Source organism: Diorhabda sublineata, chromosome 3, assembly GCF_026230105.1.
Source record: "Diorhabda sublineata isolate icDioSubl1.1 chromosome 3, icDioSubl1.1, whole genome shotgun sequence".
NCBI lineage: Eukaryota > Metazoa > Arthropoda > Insecta > Coleoptera > Chrysomelidae > Diorhabda > Diorhabda sublineata.
The window spans coordinates 30,129,899-30,144,844 of NC_079476.1; the positions used below are offsets into that span (position 1 = coordinate 30,129,899).

Here is a 14,946-nt window from a genome sequence, read left to right on the forward strand (position 1 = left end):
AAAAAATGAAATTTTAATACCTACTCAAAAACCGTAATATAATCAAAACAAGGGTGTGTACTAGGCCACTACTTTTCTCAATAGTAATAGATGAAACAGTAAAAAGAGTTATATGAAAAAATTCCATATAGGTACTTGGAAGATGGAACCAACGTATATAACGGAATAAATGGATGTACAGGCAAATGTACAGAAATGGATAAAATATATTTAAAATAAAACACAAATGAAGCTAAGGGCAGTTGGTGAGTGATAATGGTACAGTACTAGAAAATGAGAAAAAAACGCCGGTGTGGAATGTGATGAAATAATCAATAAACTAAAATACGATAAAACAGTACCAATAATAAAAGGAGGAAATCCCAATATATTATAGAGGTATTAGTTTGCTTAATACCGTATACAAAATACTAACAAAAAAATAAATGAAAGACAGATAAAGGTACTGAAACCAGAAATAGGAGAATATCAAAAAGGTTTTAGAAAATCAAGATGCCATGCATACTATAAAAACAAGTGATCGAAAAAAGCAATGATATACAAATGCTATTCATCGACTTGAAACAAGCATTCGACAGTCTGAAAAGGAGGATGATTATAAAGGACATGGAAAACTACAAGTACCCCAAAAGTTGATACGGTTGGTGAAAATGACTATTCTAAATTCTAGGGCAAGGGTAATAACAAAAAAAACGGACCATCTGAGGAATTTGAAATAAATGTTAGGGTAAGTTAGGATGATGGATTCTCAGCGTTATTGTTTAACTTTGCAGTTTAAGGTATAATGAGGGAATGTAAGTAACATCGATGGAAGTATGATTTATAAATCAATAAAAGTAATAGCATATGCTGATGATTTAACTCTATTAGCAAGGGACCGAAAGAGTCTTGGAGACACATTAGTAAAAGGTTATAAGAGGCAGGAAAAAGAGGATTGAAAAGTAATCAAAAAAAGACAAAATATATGATATATAAGAAATGGTAAAGATAAATGACCTCATCTTCGAAGTAATCGACACCTTTAAGTACTTAGAAACAATGATAAGCTGCAAATATGCAACAAATAATGAGACAAGACAAAGAATTCATGCGGGATATAAGGCATACAATAAGTACAAATGATGCATAGCAAGAGAATGAACCGAGCAATTACGGCGATACAACCAATAGTATACGTCGCTGAAACTATGAGACTAACAAATATGCACACTAAGGATATATAAGAGGAGAATAATTAGAAAAATTCATGGACCAGTGAAAGCTGCAAAATAATGAGTAGATATATAGATATATAAGTCCTTTATGAACTATAAAATTAAGAATATATTAGAAAATGAGGAATTAGGAAATACAATTAAAGCAAAAATAATACAATGATACGGACACATTAAAAGAATGGAAAAACGGCAGGGTACAAGGAAAATTCCGTAATAGGGATGGAACGAGAATAGATTTAAAGATCAAATTATACAAGATAAGCAAGAAAAAAATAGTCGAAGTTGCAAAAATTAGTATTAAACTATTAATAAGATAGTGATAAAATGTGGGTTAACCACCCACAAAGATACGGGGTTAAAAGTGCTAGATTTGAGCATCTACAATTCTGAATAGAATGTTTAGCCATCTTTTTAAATTAAAAAAATATTAATTGAAAAAAAATTTGAAAGTACAATATACTTCGATGAGATATACGTGTTTTGTAGTATTCTTATCGCCATGTCGAACCGCAGAATGCACAATAGATGAAACTTGATAAACATTTATAAAATATGTAAAAACCAACGACCCACAAATATCAAAACAGATCATTTCGTATTTCAGTATAGAAATGAAAAATGTAAAACCCAAGTTGTAGTTATCAATACCGTGTCAAAAATTCCCTCGCTTATCGCTACATATTTGAATTTACCTAATGCAAAAAACTATATTGGGCATACACATTTCGACGTTCTTCGGCGTGTCTATTAGTGGATTTCGGTAGTGATATAATTCAACTAAAGAAGCACGGTGGGTGGAAATCCAACACAGTTGCGGAGGGTTACATAGACGACTCAATAAAAAACAAAATGGACTCCGCAGTGAAAATTTTAACGGGAGCAACTAGTTCGACTTCAAGAAACATTGTAAATATTCACGATCCTACCAACAATTCAATAAGTACTAATACAACTAAAGACGATGTTATATCTTTGAGCTCGTTAAATGTAGTCAATTCAGGTACCAATAGTAATGTAACTTCTTATTCAGTTCAAATTAATAATGCTCATAGTTGTACTTTTAATATCACTAATACAAAATAAAAATTGATGAAAGCTTTGTCGATATTTGTTTAAGTCTACGGACGTAGAAAGAATTTTGTATGAAGCTCGTGAGTAAAGTAACTTTTTTTTCAATCGTAGGAATTGCCGCACGAGCCTTCGGTTCGTATGATCAAACCGTCCTACTCGTGAAAAAAAGTATTACTTTAATCACTTATTGCATAAATAACTATTTTGTACCTTTAAAAATTTAAATTTCCTAGGTGTACCTTGAACACAAAAAATTTGCGGAGCACTGTTCTAGTCAACATTATGACACACGCGAGTTGCCATCCTTGTATGTGGTGATAGGTTAAAAAAGGTGAACTTCACGAATTAGGCCCTTATAGAATGATTAGAGAAACAACAAGAAATTATCTAGACTGGACTGAAGCAGGAGTAGTCAAAAAAAAGGTCAGAATTTTAAGAATTGTATTCATCCACCAATATTTCATCCTAATGAAGATAAGACTATTCCTCGACATCATTCCCCCTTCTGAACTTCATCTACTTTTAGGTGTTGTAAATACAGTAAACACACACATGCTTCAAGAGTTTGAATCAAATGCTTTAAAGTAGGCAAAAGTGCATGTAGTGTACAGCGTGACATCACGCATGGCTCTACAACTTTCAAGGAAAATTCATGCAAAATGTTACTAAATAAAAGAGACTCATTGAATTGATTGAAATACGTAGATTCAATAAAGTCGTTGATGATTGTTTTAAAGTGAAATTAGATTAATGTAATTCATTTGTATGATTATTGAATCAAAAATAAAAAGAAATTTACGAAGAAACAATTCAAACCCCTATTATTTTCGGGAAACCGATTTTCTGAATAGGCTGAAAACATTGCAAATATTAAAAATACGAATTGTGTTGGTATAAAAATATTTATTAATATTATTTCAAATAAGTTATAACAAATCTATTATGAAAAATATTTGGTCTCGTTGAAAAAGTGGTCATAAAAATGTAAAATAAATATCACACTAAGGAATAACCACTGGAAGTATTGTTATCAGCTTCTGCAATTGCCTTTAGTAGTTCCTTTCTTGCTTTAGCTCCAATAAAAATCATTAGAAAGGTTCCGAGTATCAACTAGAAGTTAAAAAAATTATTACAACCAAATACAAAATAGTCCAATTTGTTGCTATAGAGTTATAATAATTAAGACATCACATTCTTTTCAAAATATATAATTCAAAATTTCGCTGCCCTAATATTACAAGGGAATATAGAGAGAAATGTTTTATTGTCAAAAAATTGTTGCAATTTGTAGACAAAAGCTTGTAAAAACTAAAAAACAAACATAAAAATAATTAAATAAAGATAAAACAAAAAAACTAAAATTTCAATATACAGAAAAAAACATAGTGAGTAACTAAATTATAGGTAATAGTAATAGGTAATAATTAGTAATAAGTCCATAACAAAAATTAAAGCAGTATGCAGCATGTCCGGAATTAAATATTATTATTAGAATATAAGTCGTTTACAGAGTAGAAGGCACTTTCCAGTAAATATGCCCTAAAATTACTGCGGAATACGAGAAAAGATTAAATCGATTTGATTTCAATTAGCAATTGATTGTGCATTTTTTGCATTGTAAAATATTGAGCCCTTAACTAATTCTGAACGTGGAGTAGGTAAGTGAAGGTCGTGCTCCGCGTTCCTAAGTGGATAGCCGTGCAACGATCTTTCTTAAATTGTATAACCGTGCTTACAAATTAGGGACACGGATTCAAAGATGAATGAGGAAGAGACAGAATTTTTGATCTTTTAAACAAGTCCCTGCAATGTGCCCTGCTGTTTAGTCCGAGTAAATATCTAACTGCTCTCTTTTGTAGTTTGAAGATTCGCTTAAATTGAGTCGCACCACACGTACCACAGAACAGTGCATATCGGAAATACGACTCAATAATAGACTGTTAAGGAGGTGGATAAGTTTAGTTCTTAGAAGAAACTGATCTCATCGCAAAACAGGAGGAACTAGAGATAAGCCCTAAAAATTTTACAGATTCGACGACGTCAATGGTGGTGATATTTAATAAAAGAGGCTGCAATGTATTTTATATGATAAGACTTTGGTTTTAGAAACGTTGAGACAGAGAAGATAAGAAATGCACCAAGAAAAACTAGTGTCGTATGCAATAGACATATTTTACCACTAATATCTAGATAGGCGATGTCGTTTATAAACAGAAGAAACAAAATGGGACCTATTACTGAGCCTTGGGACACTCTACATTATATTGGCTTGCAATAAGACATCGTAGTATCAACCCTTACAAGCTGACTTCTGTTGGTAAGGTATGACTTGATTCATGCGAGAGGTGTTCCCCTGAAATCGTAATACTCCAATTTGTTGATTAAAATATTATCGAAAGCTTTAGAAAAATCACAAAAATTTGTTGCAGTGCAGTGATGGCTGTTTAGTCTAGAGTTTATGAAGGAGGGAGAATATAGGATCATTTGTGCATTTGTTAATTAAAGTGGTGATTTAATGTGCAATCGGGCAGACTCGAAAACATTTTTGTCCATCAGTTCCAGATGAGTATTTATTTTTGATGTCATTAATTGGACCGCGAAGCTCTGCTAAAACTAAGGGCATAAAGAAGAAACTGTGTAAGTTGGCATTAGCATCAGGGAGATGTGAAAGTGGATCATGAGAAGGAGTTATAGGATTTGATAAATTTTTCGCTACATTCACAAAGTAATTATTGAGGTGAAGTAGACATTATGCTCGACGAAGAAGGCTTATTTCTTAGATCATTCACAATGGACCATATTCCATCTTATTATAATAAATATCTTTGGCAGCTTTTATTGTATTATTGTTTTATAACACATTTTTCTGTATAGTTTCAGGTAATTTTTGAAGACACAATCCAAGAATTTCCTTAGGTGAGATGAAGATCGTATGTTCTTTGCAGATATACATAAACTTTAGTGGATAAGAATTGGATGCAGGACTAGTTAGTGTTTTATGAATCTAGAATATTCGAAGTCTACATCACCAGAGAGCATGTTCCAATCAGTTGTTTCACAACTGTGCTTGAAGTTTTGAAAACTTTTTTCCGAAAAGATACGGCATTTTTAGTATTGTATTTTACCGAAAATTGTGTTAACATTTATGATCGAAGAGACTTAAATTAAAGTACAGTCGGTGGATTCTGGATCATACAATAGATAACACGACATAGTCTATAATACTAGAACTGGTCTCGGTTATTCTGGTTGGGGCCGTTATATGTAGGACCAAAACAAAAGAATCAACAATTGACTAAAGACACACACATATTGGAATAATCAGATCGTCACATAGAATTAGTTTGCTTTTTAGAAGTAAGGACAACAGTAAGATCAGTAGTTTGTGAAAAAAATATTAGGACTTATTTATTTATTTACACCACCCTTCAGCCCGAGAGCCAATTAAAAGGTGGGATTTCACTATTTTTTTTGTTGTTCTGGTTATTTTCAGGAGGTCCTTATGAAAGAAAAAATTTAAAAAATGGCGCGCAAAATTAGAAAATTTAAGAATAATTTTCTAAGAATCAAATCTAACCTTAGCGCTTTGGACAATATAAACTTTTTTTATGTAACATTATGACGTTTGACATAGAATTGACAAAATGCGTGCTGCAAATATCAAAGAATATCAAAAAAACCGAATTAAGTTTAAAACAAATGTTTCGATCGGAGTTATTTTATTGATAAAAAATACATGTAAAATAATTTATTTTTTAGTTTACATCACGGTTAGTTCAAAGCAATTACGCCTAATATTCAAAGTTTTGGTAAGATTGGATAGACTGGTTCTCAAGCATGCGCAACCTGTATGAAGTATCTGGAACGAGAAACAAAATAGTATATTGTCGGCACCTTAAAAGTGGGACATTCCTTCCCGTTTAAACTGTTTCTATAGAAGTATTACAAATATGATTTAACCGTACGAGCCACTACAGTCTTTTTTGTCATTAATGATCCGATAGAAGATTTGAAATCCTGATATCTAGAGGAGCATTCATTATAAATAATTATAAAATAATCTGTAAGACCGGACCCTACTAGTGATGCTAGAAAATCATAGTTGGCACATAGTTGGTAGGGCCGTCGTCAGTCGTTTTTGACTGACATGGCAGCAAAAGTGTTATATTTAAGTAGATCTAAAAGTCAATTTTTTTCAATTTTCATTTTCTCAAAATTGAATCATTGCAACTTAAAACTATGTAATTCTAGGGCAGCGATTTGTCGCGTTATCAGACCAGGAAAGTAGTTTTTCCTTTCAAATAAAATCAAATTATTTAAATTCAAAAAAAAGAATGGTGAAAAGGTGGTATTGTATTCCATATATGGAACTCGAAAATATACTAACCTGAAGGGTTGCAAAAATATAGGTACCAGAAGATAAATGTTTGTTTTCCAAGACATCTTGCATGGATCTTAAGGTAGAACCGACGTAAACAGCAACAAATTGAGCAGGAAACAGTCCAAGTAGTGAAGCTAAATAATAAATTTTGGCACTAACATTACTTAGCTAAAAAAAAAACAAGTTTCAAATTCTGATTCACTGCAAGATTCACATTGAAAAGAAGAAATTTGAAAAATAGCACCTTTTTTTAGTCATTCAGTAGTGTTTAATCCCTTAGTCTATTACTTATTATTGTTATTGAAGAACTCCTCAGTATGTTTTAGAACAGCGGTTCCCAAACTTTATTGTATCAAGCCCACATTGAACAATTAAATGTATTGGCGATGGGTATACAGTAATTCGGCACTATTAAAACCGGAGGGTGCCGGATTATTGGTATGTTCGGATTACTGGATTATATGGGGAAAAAGTTGTAGGTAATGAATAAAATAAAGCATTTTGTAGAGGTAATAAATGTATGTAATGTAATAAATTAACATGTACATATGTATGTAATTAAATAGTTCTAAATAATCCTTAATTGAGGTCTGCTTTTATGCAAACTTGTAGTCCTTGCTTAAAAACCTTTTCTTATATGTTGCGAGGAATTATAATAACTTTGGCAGATATACCGTTTTCTTCTGCCCATGTTATGCAGGTATTGAAACAAATCATAGCAGAATCTGGTTTAACTCTTACTGGTGTAATAGTTGATGGCTCCAATATTTCTACAAACCTTTCTTCTTCTTGTACTGCTTCAGATACAATTTCTTCATCTGTCATCATTTGCTCTGCTTCTTCGATTCCTTCAAAACCAAGAATTTAAATTTTCTTCACTTGTCTGCAATCCTTTTTCTGATAGATTTTGTAACCATGGGCAATAGGCAGATTATCTCAGGATCTTATTCATCTGTTTATGATACATCATTTATTGTAGGCCATAACTTTTTCCATGAAGATTGGATTAAATTAGATGAGACAGGCTTCCAAGCATGAGCGAGAGAATACAACATCCTTCAAATTCAATCCTTTAAGGCTCTGCGTTATATCACCATCCTGAGATATAATATGGATCAGAAATTTATTTTTATACAAAGACTTTACTTTTTGAATAACATTTTGATCCATCGGCTGAATTAAAGGTGAGTTTGGTGGTGGGAAGATGGTTTGGATATTCCCATCACTTGATTCAAGTTCATTTGGGTGGCCTGGAGCATTGTCGAGTACGATTAAAACTTTCATGGGCAAGTTGGATCTTTTCATTAACTTCTTGACTTCTGGGACAAAGTCTTTATGAAATCATTCACTAAATATTTCTCTTGTTTTACTAATCACTAACCAATTTGTGCGTTCTAGTAGCATTTGAACACGGCATGAATGTGATTCTATCTTTACTCACTTTACGACCTGGTGCACTTACTTCTTTAAAAGATACGAATGTTTTATTGGGCAACAATCTCCAGAACAGACTACTCTCGACTGCGTTAGAGATTTGGTCATGAAGAAGACCAAGTTCTCCTACTTTGTTTTTAAAATGCTAGATAAATGACTGTACTGCCGATTCATCGCTTGATAATTTCTAAACCAATAAGGTTAATAGACTGATACCAAATCACTTTTTAAATTTAACCAGCCATCCATCAGTGGCACAAAAATCATCTTTATGGGTAATTTTTTTATAAAATTCTATTGCTTTGGCTTTCAGAATTTTTACAGACATATGAGTGTGTTTAGAACGCCGTTGTATGAACCACACATAGAGAGCGTTTTCCATCTTTGGACAATCGCCAACTTCTAGAGTTTTACGCTTTCCTGGTCCCGATTCCATTGTCTTGACGTGGTCTACTATCTTTTGCCTTTTTTTCTTAAAATCGTATATAGTAGCCCGCCCAACACCATCTTTGCGTTTATTTGACATTTTTAACTATAAACTATTCTTACTCAAAAAAAACACATACGTAAGCACGTGCCCGTGATAAGTTTTGAGGTTAGACTGCTAGTCGAAGAAGTAGCGATAGAAACCCAGAGGTGTAAAGGGGCGAGGGAGACGTGGGCGGAGGGTGCCGGATTATTGGACTTGCCAATCTATTAAAGTGCCGGATTGGTGTAATTATACTGCAATAACAAAACCTTGAAAATTGTTTTGAAATGTCTTTCAAAACAATTAGGCCTCATATGTATGTAGATATTGGGGAGTTTAGAATATGGGATGGCTTTAATTGCTAGAGATCGTCGTCTTCTATTTCATACGCTAGATGTAGTGCTCTAGAGTTCCATAGTGTTTCACACTTCAAGAGAATGTGGATAGAGATTCTGTCCTCTGTGAAACAAAATCTGCATGCCACATTATCTACTAAGTCTAGCATCTTAGAGTGTCTATTAAGGCGAAGGTGTCCCGATAATACTCCTGTTTTTATTTGTAGATTGATCTTCCTAAGGTTGAAACATTCAGCCGATCTTCTCTGGTTAAAGTTTCCAAGAAAAGTTTTTGCCTGTCTCAGCCCCTGCAGGTTGTCCCAGTAATTGGTTTTGCTCCTATCTACCCTCTTTCACAATGAGTTTTCTATTATTCAATAGCTGATACCACAGGAAGGCTCAGATCCTATGACGGGTTTATCTACCTCCCCATTTAGACAGTTATCAGCTATTTCATTCTCCTTCGCTCCTGTGTGTTCCAAAATATATGGCTATCAGTAGTTCCTTTCTAGGTTGATCTGGACACATTTTTCAATTGCATAAATTTCTGCTCGAAAAATGCTTGGTGTGTTGACCAGAACTTCAGAGTGTGTGGTTCTGGGCCCTATTCAGTTCTGTCTGCTGCCTTAGATCCATCTGTATACCATTTATTGGCATTTCAGTTCATTTCTTGTATGGTGTTTTGATCCCATTTACTTGCATGCATCATCCTGAGGCATGTCCTAGGTTTTGATCATTATTTAGGTACAGTTTTTCTTTGGTGATTCCTTATCTAAACATTTATAATCACTTCTAGTGCAGCTGTGGAGCATGATTTCTCTCTCAAGGGGGGTCGCCCAATAGTTTGGGAAACCTCTGTTTTAGAGTCAACTTTGGAATGTTTTCCATAGTTTACACTAAAAAACTATTCACAGAAAAATGTACTAATTGTATAAATATAATTTCAATGGAATCATGAAATTATTATATATTGTACAATTATTTTACTATATTTTAAGTTTGTATGTTTGTTTTATTTATTGATAGTCATATGTATTCAAGTAACCAACATTTTAAGTAGAAAGTTGAAATTATAATATCAAAAAACTAGATGACAACTTACCGCAAAAATCGTATTTTGTAACCCAAAGGGAATTGGAGTCAGTCTTGAGCAAAAAACAATTTTGAAACATAATGGGCCTGAAATAACTCTCATTATAGCTGCAGCAGTGTCATTCTGTGTATATCTGGAATAAGTTATAAAATTAAGCAAATAATTTATATTTTATCACCATTTTTACTTGTAAATGCTATGATGGTGTCCAACAATTTTTAGAATATTATCAGCAATGAACAAACCAAAATTTGCCCCAAAGACTACCAACAATAAGCCTTTAAGCACTCCAAATAAATATCCTGATGCTAAAACTAAAACAATATATCCTATGCTTATAGGTAGAGCTACTATAATAAATAGGAAGCATATTGTTCCAGATACTATAACAATATCTTGTTTCTCGAGCCAAATTAAGACAAATTTAATATACGCCTTGCAAAGTAGGAGAACCACAATTATAACGATTATTGTACATATAAGTGCCAATAATCTACACAGAGATAAGAAACACACAGTTTTATGTATTTCTTTATAGGTATCTTTCTTGGTTTCCAGATTATCAATATTTAACTTCATTATATAAAAATAAATTCACAAATACATTTCTTATTACTTATTATTGCTTTTTTCAATATAATAACATATACTGTTCATATTTTAATAGGTTAACTATTTTTTATTATATCTGACACCAGCACACTATAACCTAATGTTCGGTAATAAACATAGATAATGATCATTGGTATATAAATGTGAAATCCAAACATAAATAAAATAAACATTGCAAATTGTCCTTTGATATGTAATCTGTACAACAATGTTGCCAAAGTAATAGTCACGCTAAATGTACGTAAAGCTTTATTGAATGGACTACGAATTAAAGTTTCTTCAGCTCTTCAGAAGATGTTCAGAATACCTTTTTAGCATGGAAAAAAATAAATATACACTTAAACACAATGATTCAAAAAATCCAATTTATTTGCATTTGTTTGTTTTCCACTGAAACTGGAGAAATTTGAAACTCTTGAAGTGGCAGTACCGACCATACTTGAAGTACGTCATACACATATCTGACATTTTGCTTTTGTTTGTTGATAGACTTTGTAGATAATATATTATTTATAGGGTTATATATCTTGATATTATATTCTCTTTGAAAAATTTCTTTAATTGTGTAGATAAATTCAATATTGCACAATGGGTAAAGGATTTAATAACTATATGTGTAAAAAATTCTTCCATCCAGCATCCAGAGATAATTTGAAAAGGGTAAGTTTGTTTAAAATACATATTTGCATATATCTAACTCAAATTACACTCCAGGTATGGATGGCAGAACAAAAAGCTGAAGCATATAAAAAGAAACAAGAAGAACTTCGCCAACAATACGAAAAAGAACAAGATCTTCATGACAACAAAGCTATGCTCAGCAAAGAGAGTAAAGATAAACTAAGCATTAGTTTTATGTATGAACCTCCTCCTGGTGCAAGAAAAGAAAGAGAACGCGAAGATAATGAACCCGAATATAAATTTGAATGGCAAAGAAAGTATAATGCACCCAGAGAAAGTTATTGTCAGGGAGATCAAGAAATACGTGATCAACCCTTTGGCATTCAAGTCAGGAATGTCAGGTGTATTAAATGTCATAAATGGGGTCATATTAATACAGGTATTAATGATAGATTATAGAATTCAAATTTCAACCTATTATAATGATTTTGGGTCATTTACATAAGGAATTTTCATATTATATTCAATATTTAGAATTAAATTTTGTTTTAGATAAGGAATGTCCTATGTATAGTTTATCAATGAGTGCAGCAAGATCATTGGAAAACGCGACTGTAATGGATCAGAAGTCTTTGGTACAGCAAATGTTGGATGATGGTTTAGCATTAAAGAAACAACATGTCAATACAGTGGAAGCAAATAAGCATCTTCTAATTAGTGAAGATGAAGAGGATAATGAAGAAGTTACATTTTTAAAGTCACTCACAAAAAAGCAGAAAAAAGCTTTGCTAAGGTAATAATTTAGTTTTTTTACATTACAAATGTGATTTATGATGGTGGCAAATTTCGCAATTAATTATCTTTGATTTATTATAGAAAATTGGAAAAATTGGAAAGACAGCCTGATGAAAAAAGAAAACATAGGAGGGAGAGTGGCAGTGAATCATCAGATGATGGAAGATCCAGGAAGAAATCTGTAAAGAAATTTAAAACCGAGAATTATAAAAATAAACATACTGATTATAAAAGAAAATATACAAATAATGTAGAAGAAAAAGGTACAAAGAATTATAGAAAGCGGTCAGTGAGTAGTGAAAGAGGTCAGAGAGAGGAAAGGAACAGAAAAAGTAAATCAGAAATCAAAGATAAAAAGAGACAAAAAAGATATTCAAGTAGTGAGGAAAGTGATGAAAAATATAGTTCCAAAAAAAGACGTCAAGACTAGAGAAGGCATTATTTGTGTATATTATTATTACTTAGAATATGTTTATAAATATAATTTCGTTTTTTATTTCAAATAAGAAAATATATCCAATATTAAATTTGAATTCTACGGTATGTTGAAGAGTAAAAATAGAAAAAAATCACAGTCAACAACAAAATAGGAGTACTTCAAATAAATGTTAAAAAAAATAATGAGAAAGAAACATATGAAATAGCATCTTTAAAGCCACAAAACAAAAAAACGGCACTAACTAGGTAAGAAGTAGCCAAAATAATACAAAACCAAAAAAAATGGCAAATTTCCAAGCGAAAATGATATTTATTCGGAACTTATAAAGTATGGAGTTGATGCTGTAACAAACAAAATCTACCAATTAGTTAAAATTATATGGGAAATGAGATAATGGTGCCTATATACAAAAAGAAGACTGTGTGAATTACAAAGGAATTGCACTTTGGGACACAGTGTAGAAAATATTGGCAAAGTGTCTAGATCGAAAAATAAAAGAATATAAAGAAACCCTGCTGGTAGAATACCAGTGCTGATTTCGAACTGAAAGATCTGTAACAGACCATATATTCACTCTTAAACAGATACAGAGAATGGGGTAAGAATACAACTTACTGATATTTGCAATTTTTATCAACCCCCAAAAGGCATATGACACAGTTGCAAGTCAACATTATATATATTGAAAAATAATGAAAGACCTGAAAGTATCAATAAAATTGATAAAGCTCACAAAAATGACACTCAAGAACACTAAAACAAAGATAAAAATTAAACAGAAATCATTAGATAGCTTTAACATAAATATAGAACTAAAACTGGGAGATCCTTTTTCTACTACTTTGTTCAACATAATACTGGAATGGTTAGTACGAACAATAAAGTTTTGTAGTAATTAAATTGCTAGTTTTTTTTAATGAATGGAAAACTCTCATTTAGTGAACAAGTGGATGTCTTATTGATGTTAGGTGTTGGTGAAGGAAACTGTATACGAAGCATGGGAGAGTATCTGATGAGGTTTACTAATAGCGTGGTTCCTCACTGAGAAACATTTTATGTTGAAAGACGGGCTCGATAAACAGGAAAGTTTAAAAGTGATAACCGAGAACGTCCTGTTTAAATAAGTGTGCGAGAAGAACTTATTTTGGATACCATTGACGATCAACGGCATATTAGTACTATCCAAAATAAGTTCATCTCGCACTATAAAACTTTCCTATTGCTCGAGCCCGTCTTTCAACATTACAAAATGTTTGTCAGTGTCTGTTTGTCTCCTCCGACATTCTTCCAGGCTTCTTCTACAGTTTCCTTTATAAAAACCAAACACTAATAAATAAAATAAAATAAATCAATTTACAGATAAAATTTTATGGTTAGGTCAGAATCAGAATGGTTCGATCGCCGTCTACTTACTATTACTAAACAGTCTGATAGGGTTTACCAAATTTGGTATTTTCAAGGTAAGGGTAAAAAAAAATGTTTTCTCAAAATTTTGAGCCCTACTTTGAAGCCCTATAAATCATGGATGAAACTTGGTATAGAGGTAAATTGTCCCCCATAGTACCACTTTCGGCTCCCTATGCGCTTTTGGTCTAAGTCGGTTCTTATGCAGGACACCCTGCATAACGACTTTGATAACATTTTTTCTAAATTACTAAAATGTCGCAAACTAATCATGAATTGATCACTGTTGGTAATCCGAATAGTCGCGAATCCCTATAACTGATGTCTAGATCATTTAGTTTCCGCTATATTTTGCACAAAATTAAAAAATATATAGTTCACAAAATCTAAATAAAAAAATAATTTCTTAGAATTGTAGGATTTTTCTGTAACCGTGGTTTTTAAGAAATTTTTGAGATTATTTTCCGTACTTCCATTTTTTTCGTTGAGATAATTGCTTCATATTTTTTCATGGTCTTCCTATATCACCTCCTCCTGGTGATACATCATGTTATTCTGACTATTTTTTGTTAAGAGTTTTCTTACTGATCTTTTATAAGATTTTGTTTCACAAAGATTATATAACATAAAGTAAATCACAAACTCATTTAGAATCATTATAATTTCTAAAAAATCTATGCTCAAAGTATTGCCTATACAATGCATGGAAATATGATCGACAGCTACATATTAAAAAATAAAACGAATTTATAATATCTAGTTTTTTGAAACTATTCGTATTTTTTGGTATGACATCTATAGAAAACATAAAATACTGTTTAAACAGATTGATAATCAGAATTTCAAAATTTCCATTTAACTCCACGCAACACAAAATTCAGTACTTAAATTTGTCTTGAAATTTCAAATTGACATCAGAGCACAGAAATCATGAAAAGTTTAATTTACACTTTAAGTTCTAAGGTTTCAGGTGTTAAAATTTGCCACTAATTATAACCCAATAAACTTTTGCTTCTAGAATAATTAATTGACGTAAGAAATTCTTCTTTATATAAATGATTTATTTACAGATCTT

The 14,946-nt window shown here is 31.9% G+C and overlaps 2 protein-coding genes across 2 annotated transcripts; one reads left to right on the forward strand and one right to left on the reverse strand.

The window, feature by feature from the left end:
• Positions 1-3,171: 3,171 nt before the first annotated feature.
• Positions 3,172-10,761, reverse strand: LOC130441312 (transmembrane protein 64). Its single transcript, XM_056774928.1, has 4 exons — positions 10,188-10,761; positions 10,010-10,133; positions 6,676-6,837; positions 3,172-3,398 (listed from the first exon to the last, which is right to left on the reverse strand). The coding sequence occupies exons 1-4, from the start codon at positions 10,577-10,579 to the stop codon at positions 3,285-3,287; spliced, it is 792 nt and encodes a 263-aa protein (XP_056630906.1). The 5' UTR covers positions 10,580-10,761; the 3' UTR covers positions 3,172-3,284.
• A 281-nt stretch (positions 10,762-11,042) lies between these two features.
• LOC130441262 (corepressor interacting with RBPJ 1) lies at positions 11,043-13,367 on the forward strand. Its single transcript, XM_056774851.1, has 4 exons — positions 11,043-11,272; positions 11,327-11,672; positions 11,786-12,026; positions 12,110-13,367. The coding sequence occupies exons 1-4, from the start codon at positions 11,201-11,203 to the stop codon at positions 12,456-12,458; spliced, it is 1,008 nt and encodes a 335-aa protein (XP_056630829.1). The 5' UTR covers positions 11,043-11,200; the 3' UTR covers positions 12,459-13,367.
• Positions 13,368-14,946: the final 1,579 nt, after the last annotated feature.